Source organism: Lepidochelys olivacea (assembly GCF_965140295.1).
Source record: "Lepidochelys olivacea isolate rLepOli2 genome assembly, chromosome: 1".
Lineage (NCBI taxonomy): Eukaryota > Metazoa > Chordata > Testudines > Cheloniidae > Lepidochelys > Lepidochelys olivacea.
The window spans coordinates 274,850,079-274,862,331 of NC_140411.1; the positions used below are offsets into that span (position 1 = coordinate 274,850,079).

At 42.4% G+C, this 12,253-nt stretch overlaps 1 protein-coding gene across 3 annotated transcripts in view; it reads left to right on the forward strand.

Annotated features, from left to right (window-relative positions):
* Positions 1–6,868: 6,868 nt before the first annotated feature.
* The window catches only part of KITLG (KIT ligand), an 88,172-nt gene continuing 82,787 nt past the window's right edge, over positions 6,869–12,253 (forward strand). For all 3 annotated transcript variants that reach the window (XM_084638998.1, XM_084638999.1, XM_084638997.1), the window contains exon 1: positions 6,869–7,392. In XM_084638998.1, coding sequence (XP_084495124.1) covers positions 7,378–7,392 — 15 coding nt within the window. In that variant the 5' untranslated portion in view covers positions 6,869–7,377. The remainder of the gene's footprint in view (positions 7,393–12,253) is intronic.

Here is a 12,253-nt window from a genome sequence, read left to right on the forward strand (position 1 = left end):
TAATTACTCTCACTGCTAAAAGTTTTCACCTTATTTACAGTCTGAATTTGTCTAGCTTTAACTTCCAGCCATTGGGTCATGTTATACCTTTTTCTGATAGACTGAAGAATATAGGTTCCTATATAGATACTTAGAGATTGTAAGGTCACGCCTTAACCCTCTCTATCTTAAGCTAAATAGACTGGTTTCTTGAGTCTATCACTATAAGGCAGGGTTTTCTAATACTTTAAGCATTATAGTGGCTCTTCTCTGAATCTTCTCCTATTTTTCAACATCCTTCTTGAATTGTGGTCCCCAGAACTGGACACAGTATTCCAGGAGTGGTTGCACCAGTGCCAAATACAGAGGCAAAATAACCTCTCTACTCAAACTCAAGATTCTCCTGTTTTTGTAACTAAGGATTGCATTAGTTCTTTGGGGCACACCATCCCACTGCAAGGTCATGTTCAGCTGATGATCCACCATGACCCCCAAATCCTTTTCAGAGTCACTGCTTCCCAGGATAATGTCCCCCGTAGTGCAAGGGCTTGTCTACATTTACAGTGCTGTAGCTCCATCGGTGTGGCTGCTCCACTGTAGTGCTGTCAAGGTTCCTCCCCCACTCTGAACTCTAGGGTACAGATGTGGGGACCTGCATGAAAAACCTCCTAAGCTTATCTTTACCAGCTTAGGTCAAAACTTCCCCAAGGTACAAAATATTCCACCCGTTGTCCTTGGACTGGCCGCTACCACCACCAAACTAATACTGGTTACTGGGGAAGAGCTGTTTGGACGCGTCCTTCCCCCAAAAATACTTCCCAAAACCTTGCACCCCACTTCCTGGACAAGGTTTGGTAAAAAGCCTCACCAATTTGCCTAGGTGACTACAGACCCAGACCCTTGGATCTTAAGAACAATGAATAATCCTCCCAACACTTGCACCCCCCCTTTCCTGGGAAATGTTGGATAAAAAGCCTCACCAATTTGCATAGGTGACCACAGACCCAAACCCTTGGATCTGAGAACAATGAAAAAGCATTCAGTTTCTTACAAGAAGACTTTTAATAAAAATAGAAGTAAATAGAAATGAAGAAATCCCCCCTGTAAAATCAGGATGGTAGATATCTTACAGGGTAATTAGATTCAAAAACATAGAGAACCCCTCTAGGCAAAACCTTAAGTTACAAAAAAGATACACAGACAGAAATAGTTATTCTATTCAGCACAATTCTTTTCTCAGCCATTTAAAGAAATCATAATCTAACACATACCTAGCTAGATTACTTACTAAAAGTTCTAAGACTCCATTCCTGGTCTATCCCCGGCAGAAACCAGCATATAGACAGACCCACAGACCCTTTGTTTCTCTCCCTCCTCCCAGCTTTTGAAAGTATCTTGTCTCCTCATTGGTCATTTTGGTCAGGTGCCAGCGAGGTTACCTTTAGCTTCTTAACCCTTTACAGGTGAGAGGAGCTTTCCCCTGGCCAGGAGGGATTTCAAAGGGGTTTACCCTTCCCTTTATATTTATGACAAGTGCTTAGTGAAGACACTGCCTACGCTAATGTGAAAGCTTCTCCCATTGGCATAGACGCGCCACCTCCCGAAGAGGCAGCAGTTATGTTGATGGGAGAAGCCTTTCTGTCGACATAGCTCTGCCTACACCGGGGTGATTGGGGGGGGGGGTTAATCTGATATGATTATGTTGTTCAGGATGTGGATTTCAAAACCCCTCAGTGACATAGTTACATCAACATAAGATTATAGTGGAGCCCAAGGCTCAATATGGCCTACACTCTTTGTTCCTAGATATAGAGATTAATCTACTCAACAGAAGAAAGGCTTCAGATTTTGAAGAGTGGTTTTTTTTTCAAGACTTTTCACACCATGGTATCATTCTGGAACATTCAACTTCTTCACTGATTTCCAGTTTCTTAGTATAGCCCTTTGTCCACTTCAGGAATTTGTTTTTTTATCAGATAGCATGACATGAACTATTAGCAATGTGATCACTGAAAAATTTTGCTTTATCTCTCCACTTTTGCCTTCACAAAACAAGAAGAAAAATGACATTACTTTACATTGTCTTTAGTACTGATTTTCCCCCAGGGAGATCTGAATAAAGCGTAAATAGACAATTATAGTGACTCTTACAATTATTATAATGGTTAAGTGAAAATTAAATATCAAAATGGAAAAGTGTAGACTGCTGCACTTCAGCTGCCAAGGTGCCTGGCTACCTAGCCAAACAAATATTAGCATATATGTTATTTTACAAACACTTATGGATTACAATCCTAAATACCCACAGCTTGCCACAACCTTAAAACTACTGCACTGACAATCCCAGGATTTCAAGATGAAAAAAAATCCTATATTCCTGGTCCCCAAATCTGCAATCCCACAATGAGAGTAATGAATTTCAGATAGTTGAATTGGGGATCCAGAAATTGTGAGGCTGAAGAATTGTTTAGGGGTCGCGTACCTTAACCCAGATGGTGTTCATGTATGCTATGTCCATTAAGAGTCTGTTCTGAAAAACGAGTTCTGCAGGGGTCAAAAGAACAAGATTGAAATCTGATAACATGTTATAAGGTAATCATTATGGTTAACCTACCCAGCTTTAATGAGGAGTATCATGCTGTTCACTCACAAATAGATGACAGTTAGTATCACATTTCATTTTTCCTACACAGTGGAGGTCTGGGTCAAAGAAAACACAGCTGATTTTAGTTTTTTCTTATAGTTTCATAATGTAAATGCATTCATAGGTTCATAGAGTTTAAGGACAGAAGGGGCCATGACATCATCTAGTCTGCCCTGCAGTATATCACAGTCCTTTAAATTTCACCCAGTTACAACTGTATTGAACCCAGTAACTTGTTTTTGACTAAATATATCTTTCTAAAAGGCAGAAGGGATGGAGTGGTGAGAAGTGACAAGGACAGGAGGGCAACAGTGCAAGGGGAGAGGCCCTAGGACCACCAGGTCCTCACTACCCCCTGTCTAAATCTAGAATCCTTTCCCTCTCCCCCCCACCCCCAGTGCACAAAATCAATGTTGTTATAGAGTTGTAAAGCTGGTGTGGAAGCAAAGTTTGGCCAGTTGTCTCCAAAGGGCAAGGTTTGAATTTACACCCATAGAAAATTTGGCTCACAAAAATTCTAAGTGGGAAAGATCTGCCCTTCTCCTTGTGGGCGGGATTGGTCTTTACACATATTGTCAACTGCTTCTCTTGGGCTGCTTTTGAAATGACTTCCTGACAGAGCTGAGTAGCCCCAATTTTCATAGCTCTATCTGGGTACTTATATAGCTCCCGTCACCACAGTGCTCAGGGAAGCTGCACGAACATTAATGAATGTATCCTTGCAATACTTTTCAGATGGGAAACAAAAGTTACACAGGGAGTTTGTGGAATAGATAGAGTTCTCCTGAGTTCCAGGCCAGTGCCTGAACCACAAGATGCGGAAGGCACACAAAATAAATACAGTACAGCAGAACATGTTTTTCTTAACCTTGTCAGCTCAGAATCACCTGGGAGCATGTGGATGACTCCACTGCAACATGGTAGTTCATGGTTTTTCCTCCTTTAGTAGCTCTATCTAGGTACTGACAAGGTCCCCATCATCACAGACTCATACATTCCAAGGCCAGAAGAGACCATTGTGATAACACAGGCCATAGAACTTCCCCGAAATAATTCCTAGAGCATCTCTTTTTGAAAAACCTCTAATCTTGATCTAAAAATGGTCAGTGATGGAGAATCCACCATGATGCGTGGCAAACTGTTCTTACCGTTGAAATACTTTCTCTGTTAAAAAATGTACGCCTTATTTCCATTCCGAACTTGTCTAGCTTCAGCTTTCAGCCAGTGGATCATATTATACCTTCTCTGCTAGATTAATGAGCCCATTATTAAATATTTGTTCCCATGTAGATACTTATAGATTGTAATCGAGTCACCCCTTACCCTTCTCTTCATTATGTTTAATAGACTGGGCAACTTGAGTTTATCACTGTAAGGCAGGTAACACCATACTATCCCAGTGCCTCCCAGGTATTTTGAAACAACCCTGCCAGGTAAGAGAAACATCTTGATTAATTTAGAAGGGAGGAGGTGTTATATGTTTTGTGTAAGAGATCTATGTTGTTTACACTGAAATCTTGGAGAGTGGTGTCTTCACCACACTTTTGTTTTTTAATCCCAACCTCTTGTTCTAAAAACTAAATTATGCCCTCTGATATACTGATGGAGCTTTCATTGGTTTCAATGGGAGCAACATCTGAGTAAATCTCCCCTGAAACATTTCCTGCACAGTCACACACACATTCTCTCTCTCTCTCTCTCTCTCTCTCTCTCTCTCTCCCTCTCTCTCTCTCCTTGGGTATGTCTACATTTTAAGCTGAGGGTGTAGCCATGACAGCATGAGTGGCGAGATGAGCTAGCTACCCCGAGTACATGTCTAGGGTCTCAGATGGGCTAGCCCATCCCTCTACTCATGGTGCCACAGCTACACACTATTTTTAGCGTACTAGGTTGATCAGAGCTAGTATGGGTATGTCTCCTCAAGCTGGGACTTACATCCCCAACTCAAAGTGTAGACATACCCTTAAAAACTGAAATCCTGCCGACATGGAAGTTAATGGCAAAACTCCTGTCAACTTCAGTGGGGCCAGAATTTCTCCCTAAGTGTTTCAAAAAGAACAAAACTACTATAGTAAGAGCTAATCTAACACTCAAAGGTCATTCAGGTCATCTTAATTACTCCCTTTCTTCTGTCCTAAGTCTGAAATGCAGTAATTTTCCTGCCTTCCACTCTTCCAACTTCCCGACTTGCAACATGCAATTCTAGGTTGTTTGTTCCTCTCACCATGTCACTCTGGTCAATCTTAGCTCATTCACCTGTCTGCTGTGCATCTGGTACAATACTGTAGCTGAAGCTCACAAACTCGCCATTTCCAGAAGTGACAGCTAAGGATCTTATAGCCTTTGTTTCTCTCCTTCTCTGGCTTCCGGAACTCCACATACAAGAATTGTTTTTTCCTGTGTAGAAATACAGTAACACCACAATCCAAAAGTTTGTCCTTTCTAATTATTTTTTCTTTGCAGTTCTCTATAAGGTCTTAGTGCTAGATTTCTCTGTACCAAATCCCCAGGGTTTTTAATTCTTTTTTAAATTTTTTACAAGTGTGCAGTTCATGGGTTTTAAGGTTACATGTTATGCTATGACCTTAAGGAAGAAGCACTGGCAACTATTTCTCAAGATGCAGGTATATTATTTTCCCCTTCTTTTGCCTGACCCCTTGGCTGAAATGGAACTCTTCTTAGCACCACTGAGGCAAGGGAGGAAAGAGGGCAACTATGACTATAAGCGATCTTTGCACTCCCTCACTCTTCAGGGCTGCCTGGGGCTGCTTCAGCCGACAGCATGATTTAAAGGAGCCTTAGGGTTGCTCTAATTTATACTAACTTGTAACAGCTTCTCAGCACCAATAAGCCACATGGCGACTGCCAGAGTGTAGTAAAGACCCTGTTTATCGTTGCCCCCAAACCCTGTGTGCAAAAGTGGATGTAAAAGGCTCCCACTCTGATCTGTCAGCACCCTGCACTGACTGTCAGCACCCTGCACTGCACCAAGCACAGCACAACAGTACACACCCACTGCTGGAACATAGGGGCTGGAACAATTTGGATAGTGGGGGTGCTGAGAGCCACTGAACCAAACTATAAACCCTGAACAGGATGGAAAGCATGTTGGATCATATTAAAGAAGTTCTGTACTAAAATCACAAATAAGTTTGATTCCCCATAGTTTAAATTCCAGGGTATTACTATTTAAGAGGTCTCTTGGTTTTTGGTACTATTTCTCTCCCTCTCTGTGTGAAACTTGCAAGCTGCTAATTGTGTTAGTACATTCTAAGACAGAGTCTGCTCTCAGAGCAATTCTTTGTAACAACAACTACTCACACAGAGAGGGACTCAAAGCAATACTCTGTAACAATAGAAACAGCACCCAGACACTCCCTGCCCTTTTGTTGTATTCATCTTTCTTTGTTAACAATTGTGATTAAAATAGAGATAGAAGATGTATGTGGATGGATGCTTGGTGTGGCTAACAACTGAATGATCAGGGAGGTGCTAGCCTAAGAATCCAGTGTCCATTGGCTGAAGAAGGTGTCAAGTGGAAATAACCAGAGGACCCCCGGAGGGCAGACCGGAATCCACCCAACAGCCTCAAGGATGGGAGAACCAAAGAACAAGATAACATCTGGCAGCACAGAGCCATCAGGAATGTGCCATCTGCTGATTGATTCAGCAACAGCAGGGTGAAGCAATTCCCATAGACTGGCATAGGAAGAAATTCCTATAAAAATGGACTCTAGAAAGTGAGAACTTTGGGGTCTGATTCTGCAAACCAACTTCCAGGAGCATCAGATGAGCATCTGACAAGGCCCTGCTCCCTCCTCATATCCAGACCACCTGGCCAGTGGCTTGGCATGCGCAACTCTAAGGCTGTTAACTATGATAACAACCTTGCAGAACCTGTATGTGTTTATATGAATGAATCTGAGACTGAATGGAATGTTATAGCTATAGCTAACTGCTTACTATGATTCTTTCTGTATTCACAATAAATGTGGCATTTTGCCTTTTCCCCTTTAATAAGATCCTGCTGGTTTTTATTTTATTGGTATAACAAGCACATCAGGCCAGCACCTAGGTCTGGGAATTAAACCCAACCCCCACTCCCCTTGCCCCATATGCTTGAGTCTCTCTCTTACTTGGCCTGCGCCAGCACCCTGGGGGGGCTTCGGGCGGGCCACAGCTCAGGGGAGGGCAGGACGCAGCCGCAGCCCCCAGCTTTGCTTCCTGAGGTGCTGCTTCCAGAGGCTTGGCACACGCTCCCCAGGGGGCAGCCTGCGAGCCGGCCCAGCTCTCCCCAGGGCACGGACCGGCAGGGTCGGCTGCCCCCAAGGGGAGGTCGGATTTCCCGCCCGTGGTGGGAGCGGGCAAGCCCGGCTTGTTAAACTTCGCTCCCTGTTGGCGCTGCCTCTGCTCCCCGTTCCCGGAGGCTGTGGGAGGAGAGGGAGGGGAAAGGCGTGTCTCGCCCCGGCTCAGCGGCTGCCGCGGCTCTTACTGCGCCTGCTGCCGGAGACACGGCGGCGCTATAAAAGAGCTGGCCCCGCGCCGGCTCCGGCCTCAGTCAGCGGCTCGCCTCACGCCGTGGAGACAGCGAGCAGCGCGGCTTGCGAGCCAAGGGGACGGGGAGAGAGTGGGCGCTCGCTCTGGGCAACCCCAATGCGTGGACTATCCGCCGCTGCACTATGCTGGAGCCACAGTGCCGCTGAAGGGAGACTGCACGCGGCCGGCTGGGCTGGATTGCAGCGCTGTCTTTCCTTATGAAGAAGACACAAGTGAGTACATAGACCCCGCGCACGCCAGGAGGCAGGGAGCGTCCGAGGTGCTGGGGGGGGGGTGCCGAGCTGAAGGAGGCGCACCGCTCAGTGGGAACTTTTCTACAAATCATCATCATAATCATGTTGCATGCTGGGGACGAATCTGTTCACTGGCCAGATGCACGCAAAGAAAAGCGTTCAAGATGCAGGGGCTAGAGGTGGTTTGGGAGCCAGCTTGCCTTACCTGCCTGTGTAAATGGCTTTAGGTTAGACCAGCTGCTGTCCGGTAAGATCTGCTTCAGGCTCTGGAGTATTAAAGGACGTAGTTTATTAAAGTCTGGGTAATTGGAGAGACTCCTAGCTTCTGACACATGGATTTGGGTGGAACAGAAATGTAAACCCCTTTTCCACCACCTAAGCCTCAGCAGGTTGGCTGCTTCAGTTTCAGCTGTCAGTTTCAGCTAGCATGGGAGGCGGGAGGTTCTGGACGCCTTGCAAGGGCAGATCGGTTCCAACGATTAATAATAACATTGCTATTTTACTGGGGTCGGGGGTTTGAAGAATTCCTTCCTACTAGCATTGTCCCATATACCAAGCAATTTGCGGAAAAGTTCCAAGATAGGTCTGAAGTAAAGATCTAATCATAACAGTTCTCAGAAGTCAGCTGGGAAAATGACCTCAATAAAGAAGTTACATATGGTCACTAGCTTCATTCAAGTAGCTTGTACTATATAGCATGTCAGATACATTTTAGATGGCTATTTGGCATTCTTCCCCTTGCCCTTTCCCACCCCAGTAATAAAGAATTGCTCTGTACATTTGGTGGATTATGTGCCATTATTTCTCCAAATTCTATGTGAGATTACAATTACTGTACTGTTTACATTTTAAAAGGGGATGAGGGAAGGCACGGTTGGTCAGAAGGCAGCAGGAAAATAATCTGATTTAAAAATCACCAGAAACTGTTTGTTAAAGGCAAGAGTTTCGGGCCTGATCCTGCAAGGTGCTGAGTACCCTCAACTCCCACTGACATCAGAGAGAGCCAAGGGTACCTCAGAAGATCCTGCTGTTGGAGAGGGGGAAGGAATAGTGGAACTCATGCCCTACTCTCACTGCTCTCTTTGGGGAGCAGCTGCTACCCTTCTGGTGACTGCTGGTTCCCCCTTCTCCTTTTCTGGAGTCTCCCCACCCACTTTGCTACTCTCTTCTCTCTCGGTGACTGCTGTATACACGTGGTCCCTTTCCCTGATAGATCATTTAGAGTCTTGGTGTACATCTAGGACTAATGGGCTACAGTTAAAATAAAAATTAAAAAATTCTCGTTGAAAAAAATCAGGAAAAATTTCCTACCTGTGATCTACTAAGCAGCTAATAGTCTCCCAAGAGAAGTGGTGGAACAGGAAGCCCTCATCATTTGGAATGTTTAAAACTGGCCCGGAGATGGCTGTAGAAAATATATTGTGTAGGGAACTTCCCTGCAGTAGCTCTAGGTGTCAGCACTAATTAATCTTTTCCATCTTTAATTTCAGTGAAATCTAACCACATGTTTATACTAAAATGATCAACTTTGTAAATTGTCATGTCCAACATTCACTTGAGTTGAATGGTGGTGGCTGACACCTCCAAACTATTGTTTCAAAGCTTGTGAGCAAACAATGCAGCAGTGAACATATTATTCACTAGTGTTGCTTTGCTATAATCTTTGTTTATACTTTCGTTTAAAATGGGTTGGATGCCAGAAGAGAGCCAGCATGTTGTGCTAACCCATACCAGCTTACTTTTAAACTTGTTTATGCGGAAGAGAATGAAATTGTTCAGGAAGTAGTTAAGAATTATGCTAAAGTAACTTACAGTCCTAGTGAAAGGAAATGTTCAACTTTTTAAAATATCAAAACATTTTTCCAAATTCACAAATACAGAGCAAAGCAGGCATAATGGATCCCACCCATTCAGCTAGGAAAAGAAGGAAGGCATAGCATATGGCTTAGCTGCGGGGTTTTCAAATTGTGGTTTAATTTTGTGGAACTGCTTCTGTCACTGCTGTGCAGCAACTTGTCAGCCTTCAAGCAGTTGTGCTCCCCCTCCCCCTAACAAGCCACCAAACCACACAATAATTTGCATCCTGCAGAGCTTTTGTGTGTTCTTTTCTGAATTCAACCTGTTATCTAAGGTGATAGGTTAGCAAACAGACAGGACAAAAGCAAACCAATAATCATCCTGAAGAGATCAAAGCAGAGGGAACTGTAAGCTGAAAGATTTGTTCACTACAAATATCCATTTCTACATACAGAGAAAGAAAACTAATAACAGATACAAAAATGGGATGTTTAACCAAATAGTGGAATTGCATAGAAGTGAGTTAGTGTTGCCTTGTTACTCCTTTTTTACATAAACATCCCTTATGATTGCTGCAGAGAAAAGGAGGGGGATTGGAAGGCTGGGAAGGAAGTTGTTCGCTAGATCTGTGTTAAGAAAGGTCAAGCTGGGCAGGATCAAACTGCCTTGAAAAACTACTTTAATAGGAAAAAAAAAATCTCGGTTTCTTACGTTTAAGATAATGTTATCCAAGATAAGGTGTTCAACCATTTCAGATAAGGGGCTAGTTGAGGGATACGACTACAAGTAAAGTGCTGATGGACAGTGGAAAAAAATGTGCTGTTAAAAACTAAACTTGGTACAATAGAACATGATCAAGTTTATCATTTTATTTGCAGCAGTCATATAGTCTGTGACCTGACAAAATTAGAGATATTGCAAAGAATTGGTTCATCAATAATTTAAATGCTGAAACTACTTCTTCAAAAACTCTGCATTTTGGTTAAAAAAAAAATCTTTTTTAAACGCACCAACAGCTCCTGGCTATATCAAAAAATGATGATAGTAATTCTCTTTTTAACATATGATTTAACATTTAGGGTCCAATCCTGCAAATTTTTACTATGTGAATAGTCCTATTGAAGTAATCTAATTGAAGGATTACTCTCATGAGAGGATTTGCAGGATTATGCCCTTAGTAATTAAACATTAATACTGGAAGTGAGTCTATATTCTATTGCATACTAATATTAAAACAAACAAAATATCACTTATAGCAAGACAACCTTTTAAATGTGAGGAAATATGGTGAGTAATGATGCTATAATACAGTTTACTAGAATATTTAGTAAATCTCTTGACTTTCTTATTCCTTGTTTAATTAAAGGATAATCTAAATTGGTTCAAATTCATTTAAGAAACAGTACAGAGAGGGATCATCACACAGAGCTAACTAGAAAAACTGGAGCTAGTGATAGTGGCACCATTATTGAAATGACTTAAATGTTTCAGAATTTTGACCTGCAGCATCAGGCTAGACACAACCTCTTGGAGACCTTAGTAGTGGAAAAGAGCTTAAGGCAAAATGAAGCTTTTCACCGTTGAATGGGTGCATTCATTGCCAGTGGTTACATGACCTTCTGGGCTCCGTTCAAGGGACAGTCCTAGCTTTACTACATTCTTTGCCACTGGAGAGGAAGCCTGTGTATTAGTATGAAGTACAATCAAACTATATAAGAGGGAAGCTGGCAGAAAGCAGAGAAAGAAATATATAATTTGCATCTTGCATAATAGCATGCTAAAAAGCCAAAACAAAAAAAAAGGAAAATATGGATCCAGTGCAAAACAATGCATTGTGAGAGCATTCAGAGGCATTCCCAACAAACAAAGGCTGAACTTCTGCTAAGTCTCTCCTGCCCTGCACAGTTGTTCAAGAGGAGAAAGAGAGCTATACACTGCAGGCCATTTGAGGTCCACACAAGTAAAGTATGGATCTCCACAAGTTCTGCTTGGGAGACAGAACAAGAATGTCTAGGAGCTAGGAGGATGCCATACCATAACCAGTCCTCAAAGAACTGAGCTGCTAGACCAGATAGGGTTCCCTCCCCATCCAGTTTTGATTCTTTCTCTAGAAGACCAGTTTATTTAGTTTGTTGTGAACAATGCACTATGAACACTCTGAAGGAAGGCTGATGAAGAAACATCTGTGGGATGGTCTAAAAGACTGCTGTCTTTTTGGGTGTGCTTTTGGATATTAGTATGATGATTTGCTCTGCCTGCTTGCATTTCATGTCCATGGGTTTGTGTGCCTGTAATCTGTGATCCAGCATAGGGGGCAATTTCTTGTATAATATGAAATTCATGTTGTCCTCTTGTTCAACAAATTAAAATTTAGATGCTAGCTAAAGTTACCGCTGTCCTATCAGTTTGATGTTATGTGGCTTAATGGTACACTGGCTCATGTAATCACTGTATGGTGTGAAAGTTCAGTGTTGGCAAAATGTTCACTTTGGCTTAGAGAGGGCAATGCTAAGTATGTAGCATGTAAACATAGCACCCATTTATTTAAAGCAAAGCATGAAAAACATCCCTCTACGCAATTCCATTTGAGTGGTGTGGGAGCTGACAGATGAAAATGGAAGAGTTTATTCTATATTTGGTCTTTGGTATGCCAAACACCAGATTAGTTAACCTTCCAAATACACTGCAAACCGATCTGTTTTTCCTGGGATTTGGGATGAGGGAGATGGAAGAATATAACATGAATGGAGAGAGGAAGGTTCACTTTTTTGACTTTTATTTGCTGGTAATTATCTGAGCTGCGGCAGTGTATTTAATTGTATTCATGAATTTTTATTTTGTGAGTTTTTAATATATGAACACACATTTAATTAGTAAATAAATTCTTGTATACAGCATATATTGATTGTGGTGGGAGGTTTTAATTATTATTACCAGACATAAGTGTAAATATTATCAGATATTTATCTGTTTAAGAATGCACATGGAAAACATAATACACTTAGGAGCTGCCAGGAAAAAATAAAATTCTGAGTCAAGTGTT